Source organism: Aquarana catesbeiana, linkage group LG02 (assembly GCF_042186555.1).
Source record: "Aquarana catesbeiana isolate 2022-GZ linkage group LG02, ASM4218655v1, whole genome shotgun sequence".
Lineage (NCBI taxonomy): Eukaryota > Metazoa > Chordata > Amphibia > Anura > Ranidae > Aquarana > Aquarana catesbeiana.
The window spans coordinates 575,980,597-576,001,814 of record NC_133325.1 but is presented as its reverse complement, the minus strand read 5'-3'; the positions used below and the strand labels follow the sequence as shown (position 1 = coordinate 576,001,814).

The 21,218-nt window shown below is 44.2% G+C and overlaps 1 protein-coding gene across 1 annotated transcript in view; it reads left to right on the top strand.

The window, feature by feature from the left end:
• The first annotated feature begins 5,324 nt into the window (after window positions 1-5,324).
• The window catches only part of LOC141127593 (uromodulin-like), a 52,324-nt gene continuing 36,430 nt past the window's right edge, over window positions 5,325-21,218 (top strand). Inside the window, exon 1 of the mRNA XM_073614199.1 lies at window positions 5,325-5,373. Within this exon, the coding sequence (XP_073470300.1) occupies window positions 5,325-5,373 (49 nt within the window). The remainder of the gene's footprint in view (window positions 5,374-21,218) is intronic.

The window sequence follows — 21,218 nt, the reverse complement described above, 5'->3', positions numbered from 1 at the left end:
TGGTTCTTTTTGTGCGGAGGGACTGAGCAAGCAAGCGGCTACATTTGTTTCTGAACTCGTAGAAGAGTTTCTGAGATAGTGCAAATTTCTTCTTAAGTTTGTAACCCAACTCTTCTTGTATTTGTGTGCGTGTTTCTATTAATTCTAGGTGAGTTCTTTGAGCTAGGTTCTTTTTATGTGAAGCTTCTAGAAGTTTAAGTTTAGAAAAGAGGTCAGACAGTGTCTTTTTCTTTTCTTTCTTTATTGCCGCTGTCATGGAGATCAGTTTCCCCCTAATTACACATTTGTGTGCTGCCCATTGTGTCATTTTGGTAGTGTCTGGGGTGTCATTTTCTTTGAAGTAATTGGTTAGGCATGTGCGAAGTTCCATTTCCTTTATTTTGTCTGTTAGGATAGATGGATCTAGTCTCCAAATGGGAGTGTAGGTGGTCTTTTCTGGGAAGCTAAGAGTGAGAGAAATGGGATGGTGGTCGGATAATGTCATTGTTTCGATGGAGGTAGTTTTTAGTGTTGGTAGGTCTTGTTGAGTGAGAAAGAAGTAATCTAAACGGGAATATTTATTATGGGGGGTAGAATAAAAGGTATAATCCTTTTCTTTTGGATGTAGGGTGCGCCAGGTGTCGTGAAGTTGTAGCTCTTGGAGGCTCTTTCTAATTTGTTTGATCGCTTTGTATGGCAAGTGAGATGTGCCTGATGAGGTGTCTAGTAGAGGGTCGAGCGGAACGTTGAAGTCACCCCCTAAGATCAGCATTCCTACTCGGAATGTGTCTAGAAGGTGGGTAATTTTGCGAAAAAATGGTATCTGGGCCGAATTAGGGCTATAAATATTCGCAAGCGTGATTGCGGTGTTTCTAAAAGTGCCTTTGAGAAATATGTATCTGCCCTCATCATCTAATATGGAGTCTGTTATTTTAATTGGAGTATTTTTGGATAGAAGTATAGAAACCCCTTTGGATTTCGAGATCGAAGAGGTGGCATGAAAACTGTGTGGTAGGAAGTGGTTAGAAAGTTTAGGAATGGCGTTAGCGCGGAAGTGGGTCTCCTGAAGGAATATTACATCTGCCTTCATTGCTCTCATGGCCATCAGCACTTGGGAGCGTTTCTCTGGTGTGTTGAGTCCTTTTGCATTTAGTGATAGAAGTTTCAATGATATGTCGGCCGTTTTGGGTTTTGGAGATGTCATTATGATGGGGTATGAGTAATTGAGAGTTGAAGAGAGGGCTTTTTGGAATGGGAAGCCGGAGAGGGTCAGAGAGAGAGAAGGAGAAAGAAGAGAAAAAAAAAAGGGGGGGTGGGGGGTGGGAGAAGATGAGTGGAGTAAGGGGGGTAGAGAGGGGGTGTATGGGGAAATGTGTAGCCGGAAGTGGAGGTGTAAGAACACGTCCACTAAAAGTGTTAAGGGGGTGAACCGGCCGGTGTCAACGGTCGCAACAGGGACCGTTGTGTGGAGTAGTGGAAGGAGTCGTTCAACTAGTGAAACAAGGTGAACGTCTCCACGAGGTCATTTAACTAGTAATTTTAGGTGCATTTTGTTAATGACCAGAGGACCAATTGGAACTAGTAAATAAAAGAAAGACATTTCTCTTCTTCTCTGATCCTCTGGATTGCCAGTAGATTATTAATTAGTCAGAGTATGGGACATGGGGAGGATTTCGGGGGAATTCGTAACGGGGGGATCTGTCCGGAAGTTATTGTAGTACATTCTGAGCATGGAGGGGTAGTATATGCAAATCAAGACATAGGTGTTCCAATCCGTCTTTTAAGCTAAATATTCAGATAAGTGTGTAAAAAAAAAAAAAAAAAAAAAAAAACATTTCAATCCTTAAGAAAGCTGACCCGGATAGTATAAAATTTTGTGGATTCAAAACAATAGGACGTATCTTAGAGTGGTACCAAATTAAAACAAAAAACTTTAACAATTATAACCTTTTAAGTCAATGCAACTGTGGTGTTACTGGAGTCATTAGGACTACAGAGAGGGGCCCTAGGGTAATTCTCTGTATTATCTGAGAGGGATGCGGAAAGGATTAGTCCCATCAGTTTGGGATATTTCCCCCAATAGTGATCGTACCTGTTTGTTTTACTCTAAAGACTTCCTATAGGGAAGGCGTTAAGTGAGAAATTGTCATTACCATGAAAGGGCAGTGTTCTATAGATTTGAAATAAAGTGAAACCGTTACCTTTTTGTGTCCCTCTCAGATTTTACCTTGCACATATATCGGTGTATTACTGAGGCATTACCGATGAAGTATTACCTGCTAAACAAAACAAGAAAAAAGAGGAAGAGGAGTAACTCTAAAAAACAAAAAAAAACAAAAAAAAACAGTTATTTAAACTATATCCACCTTATACCTCTATTATGCTATTAACTTCTGTTGGTGGGGGAGGGGAAGGTAAGGGGTGAAAAGGGGGAGTTGGGAAAAGGGATGTGGAGAGGGGAGGGGGGGGGGGATAGGAGTAGAGGAGAAGGGGATGAGGGTGGTAACGAGGTATATGTAAAACTGGTTTTTAATGACAAGAATAAGTTCTTTGACTGCTTTCCGGTTGTCTTCTGAGGGCAGGGCTTCTGGCCAAGTGGTCGGTATTTGTTTAGCATAAGGCTTGATGGTTTGTCTCTATGCAGATTATGTTGCTTGAGAAAGACTCGTGTGGTTGCAGCTCTGTGTGTTAGGTGAAATTGTGAAAAGATTAGGGAACTGGTAGTCCTTTTCTGGTTGTGAAAACAGTTACTTTTTATCCAGGGTATAATATCTTCAGATATGGTTCAGGAAAGAAGAGGATATTATCTAATTGGCGTCAAAGATATGGAACCCAGTAGTTATTGAAAAGATTGATTGTTGGTCAAAGAATGATGAAATCCAGGTAAGGGTTGGTTTTGCTGTGAGAGTGAACGTGAAAGTCAGTAACATTTCGGTTGTTGTTTCCAGATGGTGTGTGTATGAGAGCAGTGCTTTATCAAGTGGGAGAAAGTATATGAAGAAGTATAGTAAACCAGTGTGAACAGTAAGTCACAGGTTAGTGAGGGGTATCCTTGGTGCCACTAAAGTGTGGTATAGTGAGCGTGAGCTTCTAGGATCTTCCTGGTTAGGTTAGGCGTGCCCTGCGATGAACTGGTGAAGCAGTTGGGCTGCCATTTTGGGGTGTTTCTGAGGGTCTCGCATTGGTACGAGAATGGAAGTGGTGTGGGCGGCGGCGACTCAAAGTGAAATTGCCTGCTTCATCTATTCCTTCTATGGATGAAGCTCTATTTAGGGGAGGTAGGCGAAAGTCACTGTACCAATCTGGGACCTCTACAAATGGGATGTCCAGAGTACTGAAGAAATGCTCTAGATCTTCTGGAACTCTGAGGTTCGCAGTGCGACCCTGATGAGTCGCAGACAAACAGAATGGGAATTTCCAATGGTATAGGATTGATCTGGCCCTCAATACTTCTAACAGAGGCTTTAGTTCCCTTCTGCGTTGGAGTGTGATGTTAGAAAGATCCTGGTATATTTTAATTTCCGTACCCTGAAAGAGAATCTGGTTGCGTCCCCTGGCTTTACGGAGGATTTCTTCTTTCAGGGGGAACACAGAGAGACAACAAACTATGTCTCTGGGTGGGTCTGTGTCTCTTCCTCTTGGGCGCAATGCTCTGTGAATGCGTTCAAATGAAATCTGCGCACCGGGGGGCCTTTCTAGGAGATTATTAAAAATGTCTGTGACTGTTTGTGAGAGAAGATTGGGGTCTATAGCTTCAGGGATACCCCTCACTCTCAGATTGCATCTTCTCCCCCTATTGTCAAGGTCTTCCATATGGCGATTAATCTCCCTGAGATGAATGGCATGTGATTCTGTGACCTGTTGTACCTGGCAAAGAGAGACATCATGGCGGGCCTGTGTGGATTCTATGTCATCCACTCTCAATGCTATGGCCTGCATATCAGCTTTCAGGTCTGAGATGGCTGCCTGCAGTGTGCATTTAATATCTGTGGCTACACTGCGTAGGTCGTCTATGGTAAGAGCAGGGGTGGTCAGTGGGGGACCTTGTGGAGTGTCTATTGCAGCCGCCATGTGAGCTCCGATGCGTTGTGGGCTGCGGCTGGGAGAACGGGAAGTGCGGGCGGAGGTAGATTGTGAGGCCTGCGCTCTTTCCCTAGGCTGGGAGCGGAAGATCTCGGGGATCTGGGCACTTAACTGAGTCCTCGGAGAGCGGGAACGGGTCACTGACATACTCCTCGGCGTCCTCACCATGTCCCGGTGGCTTTGTGAAGGAGAAAGCACTGTTTAGCTGTGAAACGCTGATGAAGAAGGACCTCGTGGAGCGGGAGCTCTCGTCTTACACGTCCATCTTGGATCGGCTCACAATCCTTTTTGATGTACACAAGTATTAATCCGTATTTAGCAATAGTAGGTAAAAAATTAATTATATTTAAATGTAGCATCTAAACATAATGTGTTTTTATGTGTTGCAAAATACCAGTCCTCAGATGAGATAGCTGTAATTGGTTTCATTTTTTCCAGGCTTGGTTCACCTAGTAACCCACAAATAACAGGCTTCCTGTCCATTTGATGTTATAATAGTTTCTTCACAGTATATATGGTGGTGGTTGTCACACATGCTGGACTTCAAATATCCACCTTTGTTCATTTCCAGTACGTAGGGGATTGATGAGAGTAGTAGTTTATGCAAGGAATATAAGGATGTTTGTGTTCTGTTTTCAGCACACAGAAAGTTACAATGGCACTTTGAGATCAACAAATATCTTCTGTACCCGCTGAAAATGTTCTTTTTTCATTTTTTGGTGTAGATATAATTTAACTGCTCACACTCAGGTTATTGCAGTCAGAATAATAAGACAATGTGTTATGATTGTTTGGTAATGTAGCTTATTGCATTCTGCACTGCTTTGTCATACACAGCTAAATATTATTAAAATTATTTAATATACGCACATTGATTTGATATTTTGCGGGTTATGCTAGAAGTATGACCTGAGGGTAAGGTAGGTCTCTATTTGACGTGTGAACAGGGACACTTGATCTGATCAGTCACATTCCTATGTTAAAAATTGCATGCTGTGTACATTCTCATGAACTTGTGAAATGAACACCCGACTGTCATGAAGTGGGCACTAAACAAGTTAAAAAGGTAGGTCAGCCTTGGCCAATTAGGACAGCCCTGGGGTTTCTGCGTCAGATTACTTTTTATAATCTCTGATCATTCGGCCTACTTTATGGTTTGCTCCCACCCCCTCATCTATAAAGTCAGCTGTAAGTGAAGATTTCTGCATTTTTGGTCTGATAGGGTATTCAGCTTATATTCAGGACCAGATATACCAGCACAAATGAAGCTACTCTTTGTCATTGCATTGGCTGTTCTTGTCGAGTATGTAGGTAAGTTGCTGCAGATTGCAATAAATAAGTCAATACTAAATAATATCTACACTAGTACTGTATTTTTGAATATTACAGTTTAACCTTTGGAATTTGTACAGATAATTTAGTTACAGTATATCCCTCACTCATACAGAATCATTTTAATATTTAATATAAACTTGTGCATTTCCAGCTTTGCTAAAAGGATGTATTGAATTTTGCCCTATTAAAGCACCACTAAAGCTATAGAACCGAGAGCTAACTGTCACTCTTCCTGTGCCTATGATTCAATTCAGTAGTTACAGCAGTGGGTCTCTTCTTTATGTAAATTGGGTGCAAGAACTGGATGCAATAGGCACATTAGGCCAGTACTATAGGTGGCAAAGTTAAGAGGGGCCTTTCCCTGTATAATTATCAAGCAAAATTTGTCTATTTTTAGAGGAAAATGCAGTCTTTTAACTAAATCTAATTTCACAAAGATTTATACTATTACACATTGTAACAATATTCTAAGACAGGTTAGGATCAGTCATTTACAAAATATATTCTGTTTAAAAAAGATCCTAGCAGAGGGATGTTGCTTTGGACACTTAAGGTTGTGTGCCTACAGACTCCAATGTAATGGTTATGTGGTGATGCAAATGACATGATACTCCCACTCATTATTTACATTCCAAACATTTGCTCAATACCTCGATGCTCCAACTCCAGTCAATGGACTTGTGTTAAAAGAGAACCCAACAAAGTAGATGTTCCCTTAGATTAGTGAATAAATGGAAACTGCATTTACTCCAGCCATCCTACTATGGGGTTGATTTACTAAAGGCAACTAGAGGCAGTTGCTCTAGATCTGAGAGGAGCATGCAAGGAAAATTAAAAAAAACTGCATTTTTGCAGAGCAACTGCACTAGAAGTGCACAGTATATTTGCCTTTAGTAAATCAGCCTCCCTGTGTAAGGAAAACCCTGTATTTTACTTTCTTTACACATGATAGGGTATTCAAAGTTTTCTTTATTCACTAAGCTAAATGGACATCACTTCTTTAAATAGACATTCTCTATACCTTAGTAAATGACCACAAAAGAGCTATTTCTGGTATAAGGGAGAAATAGTCCTCCAGTGGGAAAACACTAGTCTGGATCTTGCAGGTTTCTTAGGGTTTTCTTCTTATTTTGTTAATTTTTGCCTTTCAGTACAAGCCCAGCACTAAAACATTAAGAATTTGTAATTTCTACCACTTAACACATGAGAAAACACTTACAGTGCCTTGAAAAAGTATTCATACCCCTTGTCATGTTACAACCAAAAACATAAATGTATTTTATTGGGATTTTATGTGATAGACCAACACAACGTGGCACATAATTGTGAAGTGGAAGGAAAATGATAAATGCTTTTTTAAACGTTTTTAAAAATAAATATGTGAAAAGCGAGGCGTCCATTTGTATTCAGCCCCCCTGAGTCAATACTTTGTAGAACCACCTTTTGCTGTAATTACAGCTGCAAGTCTTTTTGGGGATGTCTCTACCAGCTTTGCACATCTGGAGAGTGACATTTTTGCCTATTTTTCTTTGCAAAATAGCTCAAGCTCTCTCAGATTGGACGTAGAGCGTCGAACAGCAATTTTCAAGTCTTGCCACAGATTCTCAATTGGATTTAGGTCTGGATTTTGACTGGGCCATTCTATACATGAATATACTTGATCTAAACCATTCCATTGTAACTCTGGCTGTATGTTTAGGGTCGTTGTCCTGCTGGAAGGTGAACCTCTGCCCCAGTCTTAAGTCTTTTGCAGACTCTTACAGGTTTTCTACTAAGATTGCCCTTTATTTGGCTCTATCCATCTCCCCATCAACTCTGACCAGCTTCCCTGTCCCTGCTGAAGAAAAGAATGCCCACAACATGATGCTGCCACCACCATGTTTCACGGTGGGGATGGTGTGTTCAGGGTGATGTGCAGTGTTAGTTTTCTTCCACACATAGCGTTTTGCTTTTAGGTCAAAAAGTTAAATTTTGGTCTCATCTGACCAGAACACCTTCTTACACATGTTTGCTGTGTCCCCCACATGCAGGGCCATCCCTACCATGGGACCCGATGGTACCATCGTCCCAGGCGGCAATTTCAGGGGGGCGGCAAATTGTCGTCCGCCAGCCAGCCCATTCCGCCCGTTGCGAATCCCACTGTGAGGAGCCCGGCGCCGATGTGAAAGGAGCGTACATGCAGAACAGGGGAACAGTCAGCGGGTGGGACAGTCGGAAGGTGAGCAGGCTTTCTGGCCAATCAGCGGGCTTGTGTCTTGTCGATAAATGCCCCCTGTCGAATAATGCCCACCCAGTACTGCGCATGCGCAGTAGCGAGCTGACGAAAGCCTCTGAACATCCAAATTGATGATCAACTGTAGACAGCGCCTGCGCACTATAGCCGACATAGTGCCACACGCTCCCGATGCTCGTGCAAGTCTGCAAGGGGCAGACTTGTTCATGATGGGAGTGTGTGAAGGGCGTATGGCAACACAATAGGGCGTATTTAGTAATGATGGGCAGTGCTGTTAAGATGGTGGTGGAATTTGTCACGACACTCAAACACTAAACAAATATATCTCTGCTATTCTTCCTACACTAGTTGCCCTTAACTTGTGTAGGAAGAATAGCAGAGATATATTTGCTTAGGAGATGTGTTTCAGCTTTGTGACATATTCCGCCCCCATTTTAGTAGCACTGCCCATTATTGCATAAAATGCCCCCTTCTGTTGCCATCCGCCCCTCACACACTCCCATCATGAACAAGTCCACCCCTTGCAGACTTGCACAAGCATCGGGAGCTTATTCCAATGTTTGGCGGCTTTCGGCCGCTCCGTATTGCGCAAGCGCAGTACAGGGCGGGCATTATTCGACAGGGGGCCTTTCTCATCAGAACACCGGTGGGCGGAGGGAGCAGAGAGATGACATCATCTCTCACCGCCTGCCCTGCATCACTGAAGTTCCGCCCTCACTGTGCAGCCATGGGCAGCAGAGAGATTACATCATCTCTCTGCTGCCTGCCTTTACTTTGATCTGCAATTTTTAGCGAGACTGTGACATTGAGGTGGACAGATTGGACACTTTTTTGTGACCAGTGACATTTATACAGCGATCTGTGCTATAAAAATGCACTGATTACTGTGTAAATGTCACTGTCAGGGAAGGGGATAAATGTGTTCCCTGGGAGGTGTTTCTAACTGGGGGGGGGGGGGATGGGACTGACTGGAGGAGGAGAGAGATCTCTGTTCCTAATCAGTAGGAACAGCAGATCTGTCTCTCCTCCCCTGTCAGAATAGGGATCTGTCTGTTTACATTGACAGATCCCCGTTGTGGCTCTCTGTGGAGCGATCGCGGGTGACATCATGGCCACCGGCCATGCACAGGTCCTTTTATACTCCTATATACATGTATAGAGCCATAACAGGTCCTCTTTATACTCCTACATACATGTATAGAGCCATGACAGGTCCTCTTTATACTCCTACATACATATATAGAGCAATGACAGATCCTCTTTATACTCCTATGCATGTATAGTGCATAGACGGGTTCTCTTTCTACCCCTATATACATGTAAAGAGCCCTGACAAGTCCTCTTTATACTTCTATATACATGTATAGAGCCATGACCGGTCCTCTTTATACTCCTTTATACATGTATAGAGCCATGACAGGTCCTCTTTATTCTCCTATATACATGTATAGAGCCATGATAGGTCCTCTTTATACTCCTATACATGTATACAACTATGACAGGTCCTCTTTATATTCCTACATACATGCATTGAGCCATGACACATCCTTTTATACTCCTATATACACATGTATAGAGCCCTGACAGGTCTTTTTATACTCCTACATACATGTATAGAGCCATGACAGGTCCTCTTTATACTCCTAAATACATGTACAGAGCCATGACAGGTCCTCTTTATATTCCTACATACATGAATTGAGCCATGACACGTCTTTTTACACTCCTATACACATGTATAGATCCCTGACAGGTCCTTTTATACTTCTATATACATGTATAGAGCCATGATCGATCCTCTTTATACTTCTATATACATGTATAATGCCATGACTGGTCCTCTTTATACTCCTATACATGAATAGAGCCATAACCGGTCCTTTTTACATTTATTGAGCCATGACACGTCCTTTTACACTCCTATACACTCCTATAGAGCCGTGACAAGTCCTCTTTATACTACTACATACATGTATAAAGCGATGACAGGCAGAGGCGTCTACAACTACAACTACAACTTTCAGGGCCCCGGTGCAAGAAATCATGAAGGGCCCCCCTTACCTCTGGTCCTGAGCCTGGATCCCTTTACTCTCATTATGGGGCCCTTTCTTAGGGTCTCACAGCAGCCTCCTTTCTGCCATCATTGGGGTAGAACACCAGGACCAAGTTCCAAGTGCAACCTTTGTGACCCTGGTAGTTCCGCCACTGTGTTCCATCTGCATTTAGGTACTGCCATAAATGTGATAGATTTTACCGGCATGTAAGACCTGCACTCCCAGCATCTGAAAGGCTTTTAAACAGGATGTTACTGACAGGCTCAGTGAGCGGACACTGAGCAGATCACCTGTGACAGGAGAACCAACGTACCCGTTGCTGACCCCAGGAATATGAGCTGCAGTGGTGCGGTAGAAGAGCTCTGACAGCAAGTGGCTCACATTGGGGACACTGATGGAGGTTGGAATGTCAATCTGGCAGCATTGGCCTAGCAGGGGTGAGGAATGGTGTGGGGCCAAGTCAGGATGCAGTTATCAGTAACAGAAGAGCCGATGCAAGAATGTTTGTCTACACAGGCGAAGGTGCATTTCGATTTTTGATGCTCTTCCACTCCACTGTTCACCTGCCACACCTCTCCCCTCCACAATGCAACCCCCACCCCTACTGTCTACAGCCATGCTGGGACCTCCTTCACATTATGCCTGTGTTTGTGATGGGGTGCAACATGAAGGACGTCTCTTCAAATCCCCCAAAGACAAATCCATCCCCACCCAATCCCCCTCTCAGCAAAAATCCTCTCCCCACCTCTAGCACAGAGCCTCTCCTCCAGGTCCTCCCTTCCAGCAGAACCCCCCTCCCCCCCCTCATCCTGGGTCAAATCTGCTCCCCCCCCCCCAAATCTTCCCCAGCACGAATCCTCTTTCCCCTATTCCAGCATAAGTACTCTCCCCAGTTCTGTCACAAATCCTACTACCCAAATCTCCCTTCTCAGTACAAACCCCCCAAAACACAAATTATCTCCCCTTCTAATACAAATCCATACTTCCCAACTGTCCTGGTTTTGGTGGGATCTTCCTGAGATACAAATGAAATCCTGTGTATCCGGATTATGGGTCTGTTTATACCAGAATGCTGTGAGAGAAACCTGTGTTTTGTGTGCATTTCCCACACTGCATTCAAAATGCACTGCCATAGCGATCTGCAATGGGTGTACCTCTTCACGCTGTGCCTCCTGGCAGTCATGTGATCCAAAAACTCCTGATCGCTTGAAGTGATCGGGAGCTTTCAGTTAGACGCCGGTAACTGTGAAGGGGCGCTCAAGGCGCGCACATCGCTACTGATAACAATTCATGCAAATATGCAGCCTCTCTGTGCCAAGGCCCAGGTCCCGTGAGGCCGCATATTTGTGTGTGGCAAGGGGTTAATGACTACCCAAATGCAGGTCACAAATGCAGTGTTTGCCTGCACCAGAATGTTTGATCAACAGTACCATGCGATCCAGTTGCTGTGCGTTTTGTAAAGCAGCGCATGCACATGCTCAGTGCAGACCGACACGATTTCAGCGCATTAAAATGGAATGGCTGAAATCGCACAGCACCTGGAAGGCATGTGAATTGCAAAGGAACGCACAGCGCGTTCCTATATGATTTGTGGTGTGAACCGGCCCTGAGTCTTGGGGCCCAGTGCCCAAAAAAAGTTCAGGCACTTGGCTCCACTAACTTGTCTGACAGGGGGGGCACTAGCATAGGTACCTGGAGCAATTGCCCTGAATCTCTAGCAAGGTGCCCAGGATCCCAGACACCATGATTGTCCCCTCAATAGCAGCCAGTTTGTCTTTTAAGAAGTTATCAAAGAAGAATACTTGCAGTGATTTGGGGGGATAAGAGGATGCTTTAGGTCCTAGGGGGCACTTTGGGAGGGGAGAGAAATTGTGCTGGAAGGGGGGTTAATTAAAAAATCTGACACCCCCCCCTTCACACGTTTTCTTCCCACCCCAAAGTGCCCCCTAGCACATAAAGCACCCTCTTATCCCCCCAAATCACTGCAAGTATTCTTCTTTGGCAATTTTCCCCTTCTCTGAGTCCCCTTCCCCTGCCAGTGCCAAGCATTAAGATTCAGTACAAACCTCAGATCAGCACATCCCGTTCTGTTGATGCTGAGTGCTGTGTCCGTTCTCCTCCCCCTCCTTCTCCTGTCTCTGACATCGGAGCCGAGGAAAAGGGGGGGGGGACTTCAGTCCGTGTGTTAGTGTAAGGGTGGGCAGGAGGGGGGAGGAAGGGGGGAGAGAGGGAGAGATGCCGTACAGTGTAATCACAGCGTGTGGGAACAGAAACACCCCGCACATGCTGCGAGCCAATCAGAGGTGAGAGAGCCAGCAGCCGCTACACCAGGTGCCAGACCGGAAGTCTTTCGTGCGGTCTTGGGGCCCCCTTACACTGGCAGGCGTGACTGTTGCGACCCTGGTTGTTCCGCCACTGATGACAGGTCCTCTTTATACTCCTATACATGTAAACAACTGTGACAGGTCCTCTTTATACTCCTGTAGCAATAACTCTTGGTGGAGCTGCTGGATTATAGCGGGCTGTTACCGTCACCTTCGTTACCTCAATTTCACCAGAACCGGGTCTAGGGTCCCGTTGAGTTTAATCCCAGACAATGTAGGCACTGGACACTTGAGTATCTTTTCCAATGCTTTAATAAACGTGATTAAAGGAAGTAGCAGGAAAGAGGCAGAAGAAGAGTTGCAGGGAAGTTCAAATACCTTTTCTTAGTGGATTATTAGAAATTGGAATCTTGTAGTCGAATGTACTCTACTTTTAGAGTTGAATCTTTGCCCGCCTGGATAGGTTTCTCTCCCTAACCTAGCAGCCAGTACGCAGCACGAACAAAAGTCTCTGCCACAGACTTGAATGGAATAGAAACCCGTACGATCCTCTGCCACAGGATGTAATGGTTTATGGTGAATAGCAAACACAGCACTAGAACCTTTAAGCCGACCCGGTAGTACTATGTGGTAGGTTAACTTTAGGATGCGTCCTGAAATTTAGTCACCAGGCCCCTCTCCAGACCAGCACTGCACATGATCCTTCCATTACGGGTCCTCCCCTGGGATCTTCTCAGTTGTCCAGCTTCTTCCCGTAGGACAGACAGCCCAGGACCATTCCCTTGCCATTGTGGTAGGCCCCAGACAGGCTTCTGGGCCCACCCACACGCCGCACCAACGCGGGCCCCCCGGTCAGAGGACCACAAGGTAGTACTCCTAACACATACCTTTCGGCCAGGAGGGCCAGCAGGTTGAACGAAAGACCCTAAAACATGGCGTCTGTCCCATAAATACCCTCTCCCAGAATGCAACTCGGAGGACCACCTCCACCAAGTTATCTCCGGGACAGAGGAGCACTCATACACTTCAACGTGTTGCATTTCCAACACCGGCCCATAGTGACAACGACACCCACAGGCACAGTGTGAAACTACATGCAACTCAGCTGAGCTGAAACAGAGGCAAATCTGACTATGTATGAACAGATAATCCACTAAATTTACCTATCAGCAGTAGATTAAAAATCTACCAGCGCTACACTCCTATACATGTAAACAACTATGACAAGTCCTCCTTATACTCCTATACATGTAAACAACTATGACAGGTCCTCTTTATACACCTATACATGTAAACAACTATGACAGGTCCTTTATACTCCTTTACATGTATAGAGCCATGACAAGTCCGCCCTATACTTATATATACTAGGGATGCGCATCTTCACTGGCCTCACGATTCGATTACGCAATGCATCGCGATTACGGCGCAAGTCCGCAAGTGCGCATGGTTTTCATAAAAAAAAAATTCAAGTAGTCTGGAGAACTCCATTTTTTTATTCTATCTGTTCTTAAGAAAAAAAGAGACAGCAGAGGAGCTCCAGAGCTCCAGACATACTACAGGAGATGGTCAGAGACTGCGAACATGCTACAGGAGATGATCAGAGACTGTGGACATGCTACAGGAGATGATCAGAGACTGCGGACATGCTACAGGAGATGATCAGAGACTGCGGACATGCTACAGGAGATGGTCAGAGACTGCGGACATGCTACAGGAGATGGTCAGAGACTGCGGACATGCTACAGGAGATGGTCAGAGCCTGCGGACATAGTACAGGAGATGGTCAAAGACTGCGGACAATAATCCAGAGTTGTGGTGTGAAGGCACATAGAAGACAGTTCTATAATATGGACTTGTGTTGGGTGGGTTATGTAGATCAGCTAAATAGTGATTGTGACACAACCTGGTAACGCTGTAAACACTGAGTTGCCTAGTGATAAGAAGGGGGCGTGGCCAGGCAGGCGCACATTTTGTAATTTGTAATCCTACTCGGGCGATAGAGAATTATTAGAGGGAACTTACTTGAAGAAACGTGTCATTGCTGTGACTGTCCCTCTGACCATGGCAGCCTGAAATGAACAGGGCGATCTGCCTGCTCACCATCTCCCCCCGATCTCCATTCCAGCCGCCGGTGTTCTCTCCTGAGGTCAGCAGGGAATTCTCCCAGGAGAGCGCTCCGTGCGTATAGCTGTTACTTAGTGTGTGTATATTCCGGTCATGTGACTCCCGGCCCGCCTCTCTCCTCTCACTTCTCTCCTGATGTCAGCCCTGCCCGCCTCTCTTCTGACCTGATAGCTCCAGTCAGTGGGTGGGGCTGACATCAGGAAAGACGTGAGAGGAGAGAGGCGGGCCGGGAGTCACATGACCGGGATATACACACACTAAGTAACAGCTATACGCACGGAGCGCTCTCCCGGGAGGGGGCGGGGCAAGTAATAAATTTTTCCGGTCGCATGCATCGATGCCGCATCGGGGACTCCCGAATGACGATGCATCGATGCTGCGATTAATTTCAGCACCCCTAATATATACACGTATAGTGCCATGATAGGTCCTCTTCATACTCCTTTACATGTATAGTGCCATGACAGGTCCTCTCTATACTTATATATACATCTATAGTGCCATGACAGGTCCTCTCTATACTTATATATACATGTATAGTGCCATGACAGATCCTCTTTATACTCTTATACATGAATAGAGCTATAACAGGTCCTTTTTATACTCCTATACTTGTAAATAACCATAACAGGTCCTTTTTATACTCCTCTATACATGTATAGTGCCATGACAGGTCCTTTTTATACTCCTCTATACATGTATAGTGCCATGACAGATCCTTTTTATACTCCTCTATACATGTATAGAGCCATGACAGGTCCTTTTTATACTCCTATACATGTAAACAACCATAACAGGTCCTCTTTATACTCCTATATACATGTATAGAGCCATGACAGGTCCACTTTAGTTATTTTGGTGGGCATGTTTTTTTTTTTTTTTTTTTGGGGGGGGGCTGGGGGGCAGCATTTAATTCTTGGTATCAGGCAGCACAATGTCTTGGGCCGGCCCTGCCCACATGGCTTCTTGCAAATTGCAAACGGGGCTTCTTATGGCTTTCTTTCAACAATGGCTTTCTTCTTGCCACTCTTCCATAAAGGCAAGATTTTTGGAATACATGACTAATAGTTATCCTGTGGACAGATTCTCCCACTTGAGCTGTGGATTCATGCAGCTCCTCCAGAGTTACCATGGGCCTCTTCTCTGAATCATGCTCTTCCTTGCCTGGCCTGTCAGTTTAGGTGGTCGGCCATGTCTTGGTAGGTTTGCAGTTGTGCCATACTCTTTCCATTTTTGGATGATGGATTGAACAGTGCTTCATGAGATGTTCAAAGCTTGGGATATTTTTTATAACCTAACCCTGCTTTAAACTTCTCCACAACTTTCTCCCTGACCTGTCTGGTGTGTTCCTTGGCCTTCATGATGCTGTTTGTTCACTAAGGTTCTCTAACAAACCTATGAAGGCTTTGCAAAACAGCTGTATTCATACTGAGAATAAATTACACACAGGTGGACTCTATTTACTAATTAGGTGACTTCTGAAGGCAATTGGTTCCACCAGATTTTAGTTAGGGGTATCAGAGTAAAGGGGGCTGAATACAAATGCACGCCACACTTTTCACATATTTATTTGTAAAAAAAATTGAAAACCATTTAGCATTTTCCTTTCACTTCACAATTATGTCCCACTTTGTGTTGGTCTATCACATAAAATCCCAATAAAATACAATTACGTTTTTGGCTGTAACATGACAAAATGTGGAAAATGTCAAGGGGTGTGAATACTTTTTCAAAGCACCGTGAAAGTGGAAGTTCAGTCAAATACTAACTATATTTAAATCTACTCCCATCCCTATTCTAAGCCTATTCTATCTAAAGGAAAGATGTGCATACTTACCTATTCTAAGGGCACTCCAGTGCAGTCACATGATCAGGTGCCAGCGCCGCCTTCAGTGTAGAGGAGGGACAGCGGACTACGGATGCCCCATAGTAAGCCTGTGGGTGACGTCATTGCCCAGGCTCTGCAGCCGTTGTGGGCGATCTCTCTTCTTCACTGATATCAGTACTGGGACCCAATCATATGACAGGCCCGAAGCACCCTCAGCATAGGTAAGTATACAGATCTATCATTTACAGGATACACAGAATAGGCTTAGAATGAGGGTGGAATTAGAATCAAGTATAGTTAGTGTTAGACTTTGCTTCCAATTTAAGCTGTCCATACACTGATTTCAGCTGGTTCCCGATAAAGCGGCAAAATTCAATCAGTGGTTGGCCCTGTCAGCCGCCTTCTACATGACATCCCTCAGAAGCTGGTCGGAAAATTGTCAGCAGAACAGAAACTGCATCCAAACAGATGTAGCTGCTGTCCAGATATTTTGACAGCTGGTGGAACTGGCTGTGAAAATACTATGGCAGCCGCTGGAGCTTCATTCATGTGTGGATGGAGAAATCTGTTAGATGTTTATTGTCCAGCCTGCAGGTCGGCTTTAGAGTATAGAAGAAAATGTGGGAGATATTTTATTGAATTATGTACATGCAAAAGACCTGAAAGGCAGATTGTACACAGATTACATACCAATTGTAAATGAACTGTGATTGACTATATGTAGATCAGAGGAAAACAAAACAAAACAATGCCAGTTGTTTCTTTTTTCAGATATTTTACAGTTCACGTATACAGTTACAAATATACGAAATGTGTGTGTGTTAGTGCATATACTGTATATATATTTATATATATATATATATATATACACACACATACACACATATATATATATATATATATATATATATATATATATATATAAATATATAAATATATATATATATATATATATATATATATATATATATATATATATATATATATATATATATATATAATTTATTGTATATATCACTTTAGAATACAGCCGTTGACTCTTCCTTCTTTTTTGCCCATTTCTAGGTGCTCAGTGCATAGATCCTTCGGACTGTAAGTACACTCCATGTTTTAAAAATACAGGAAAACTGCATGATAAGACTTAACATTAAATGATTAAATATTACAAATTAGACACAGATTTTTAGATGATGATGTTTGACTGTTCATAGTCAGATTGTTAATAATAATCAGCATCAGCACTTATTCATCAACTCAATCACTTAGACAGGCTATAGATGGAGCGAGTTTCTGTCCTGCAACCAGTCGATTCCCCATCAACTCAGTCCGTGTTTTGCTGGTGGAGGGGGAACAGTCCCTGCAGGGAGAACACAGTGATGATTATAGTGGCTGGCAATAATCGCATGCCCAGAATCTGTCATGCTGGTTGTACCCAAGTCGATTGATGGATGGGTACATTCAGCCTGCCCATAAATAGTTTGAATCTCGGACGGTTCAGCGGAGACCATTGAACCATCTATGGGCGGCTTAAAGCATTAAAAGTACAAAATACTCAACACAAACACAACAGAATTGCTCCATTAAAAAAGCGCAGTTCCTCCACTCAGGGGAATCGCTAGATAGCTACACCCTCTCCCCAGATGTTTCAAATATGGATATGAAAAAAACAACACTTTAACATCAGTGATCACCCCCATTATCACCTGGCAATTATTATTTATCACTATTTCAATTTTTATTCCAACAATTAACGGCCGTCAAGGTCTTAGACAGCCAAATCAAGCAATCTCATATCCTAGAAAATGAACAACCAGAAATCAATACTCAATCCTTAAAAGGATTGTAAAGTCTCATGGTTTTTCATTCTATGCATTAAAGTGGAAGTCCAGTCAAAAATGATTTTTTTTCTATTAATTATATGTAAAATATCTTTATCTTTGACATTATTCATTTTCTGTATAGCTTATTGTGTCACTTAGAAAGTGTCTGAATTCTGCATGGGGGGGCCTCTCACTTCTTGAAAATGTTGTCCTTCTCTTCTACACAGCCATGCCTACTGTTCATTCTAATCACCCGGCCCAGCCCTACCCCCATCCCTTCTCTCCTTCACAGATCTCCTCCTGTCTTCATAGCCTCATTTTGGATAGTAGTTTCCCCTGAGAAAGAAGGGGGGGGGGGGGGGGCAGGCAGGCTCTGGAAGTATGTTCTGTTTGTTAGAAACTGTAATATAAATTACAATGCAACATGCTGCAGATTTTCTACAGTGTACAACCACATGGTTGTTTCTGAATGGCACTGTAATGGGCACTGTGTGCATGGTGTGGCACTGTGATTGCACTGTGATGGGCACTATGTGGCACTGTGATTGCACTATGTGCATGGTGTGGCACTGTGATGGGCACTATGTAGCACTGTGATTGCACTATGTGCATGGTGTGGCACTGTGATGGGCACTATCTGGCACTGTGATTGCACTATGTGCATGGTGTGGCACTGTGATGGGCACTATGTAGCACTGCAATTGCACTATGTGCACGGTGTGGCACTGTGATGTTGTGGCACTGAGATGGGCACTATGTAGCACTGTGATTGCACTATGTGCATGGTGTGGCACTGTGATGGGCGCTATGTGCATGGTGTGGCACTGTGATGGGCACTATGTGCATGGTGTGACACTGTGATGGTACTATGTGCATGGTGTGGCACTGTGATGGGCACTATGTGCATGGTGTGACACTGTGATGGTACTATGTGCATGGTGTGGCACATGCCCAGCTGAGGGAGCTACATGTGAGTAATGAGTTTAAGGCTCCGTTTCCACTAGTGCGACTTGTCAAGTGACTTTGGACACATAGTCGCATCACAAGTCACAGCCTATTGATTTCAATGGCAAATGTTCCCATCTATGCGAATTTGAAAAGGTGCCTGCACTATTTGGTACAATTTTTGATGCAACTTTGATCCAGTGTGTGTAAAGTTGGATCAAAGCAGCACTCAAAGTCGCACTCTAAATCGCACAGCTAGTGGAAACGTAGCCTAAGGTTAGAGTGCAACTTTGGAGTGTGACCTTGATGCAACTTTGAGTGCAGCTTTGGTCCAACTTTACACTTTCTGGATCAAAGTTGCATCAAAGCATTGCAGGTACCTTTTCAAAGTCGCTGATTTTCAAAGTCGCATAGATGGGAGCGAGTGCCATTGAAATCAATGGGCTGAGACTTGTCATCTGACTTTATGTATCCAAAGTTGCATGACAAGTCATACTAGTGTAAATGGAGCCCTAGTCTATGTGTCCACTAGTGCGACCCCAAAGTTACACGATTTAGAGTGCGACTTTGAGTGCAGCTTTGATCCAGCTTTACACTTTCTGGACCAAAGTTGCATCAAAGCATTGCAGGTACCTTTTCAAAGTGGCTGATTTTCAAAGTCACATAGATGGGAACGGGTGACATTGAAATCAATGGACTGTGACTTGTCATGCAACTTTATGTGTCCAAAGTCACATGGCAAGTCACACTAGTGGAAACAGAGCCTTAGTGTGAGCGCCTGTACTATGATCATTGTAGATTGTGAGCTGAGACCCCAGAACACTTCCAGCTACACTGACAGTCCCCCCCCCCCCCGTCCAGCTCCCTTCTCCTGTGCACAGCTATTCTGTATATCTTAATTTTGGCATGAATTAGGATGTACAATGAGAGTGGGCAGGAACCTATGATCAGCTCCTCCCATCCTGTATGCACCCACTGGCTACACAGGAACAGGGTCCCTTCCAGGAAGTGAGATCACTTCCTGGGAGGGACCCTGTTCCTGTGTAGCCAGTGGGTGCATACAGGATGGGAGGAGCTGATCATAGGTTCCTGCCCACTCTCATTGTACATGAACCTATGATCAGCTTCTCCCATCCTGTATACACCCACTGGCTACACAGGAACAGGGTCCCTCCCAGGAAGTGATCTCACTAGCTTTCAGTAACCACACCCACTAGCTGCTTTTAGGCTCAGAAGGAAGTAGAATTGAAGTCATGTGACGGCACTGGATTCTGCAAAATAAAGGTAGAAAAACTGGGATTTTTTTTCATTTTGAAACATAAGGCTGAACTTAGTTCACATTATTGATTGCAGGGGAGAATTTAAGTGTTAAGGTGGACTTCCACTTTAGGTAAAAAACCTTCTTTGCTGCCCCCAGAGCCCCTCCCCCCTTTTTCTTACCTGAGCCCATCCATTCCAGCGCTGTGCACAAGCCCAGCGGTTGCAGCCTCATTGAATAGATTGATAGCAGCGTGAGCCATTGGCTCCCAAATGTTGTAAGTCAAATCCAGTGAAACAAGAGCGGGGGGCAGGGCGGTCTGTGTCAATAAACGCAGCAGCAGGACTTGGGAGCACGCCTGCATGGGTGCCCCCATGCAAAGCGGCTCTACATGGGGTCACCCGATGAAGAGGAGAAGCCAGGAGCGCTGGCAGGGCACCCCAGAAGAAGAGGATCAGGGCTGCTCTGTGCAAAACCCTTGCACAGAGCAGGTAAGTATGCCATGTTTGATATTTTTATATAAAAAAATTCGAACCTTTACAACCCCTTTAAGTTATCCTTACACTGATCGAAATTCTGTCTGTTCAGCAAGACCATCCAATTATTGATCACTGTGTAGCTGTCCCTACTCAACAGGCATCTAAAGGACATGTTGGAAAATGTTTTATTGATCAGCTGCTACAGCCAATCAGCTGCATATCAGTGTATTCTGACAGTGGCGGGTGCTGCTGTCAGAACACGATGTTCCAAAAGAGAGGACTGCTCCATCCACCCATTTGTGTAGATGGAGGAGTGTGTTAGTTTTTTCTTTCAGGCTGCTGGTTGAACGAAATAAATAATTACCTATGTATGGCTAGCCTTTAAAACAGCTGACACAATAGGATTAACTAAAGCTGGAAAGTGCAAAGTCTGGTGCATAGGAACTAATCAGCTTCCAGGTTTTTTTTGTCAATGCTTAACCACTTTAAGGGGTTGTAAACCCTCATGTTTTTTTCCCCTTAATCCTATGCATTAAGGTGAAAAATCTTCTGTCACTGAACGGCCCCCCGCCCCCCCCCCCCCCCCCCCTGTTTTACTCACCCTATTTTTTCTAACACCCTAGAGAATAAAATGGTGGTCGTTGCAATACTTTCTGTCACACCGTATTTACGCAGTGGTCCTACAAGAGCACTTTTTTTGGAAAAAAATACACTTTTTTGAATTAAAAAATAAGACAGCAATAAAGTTATCCC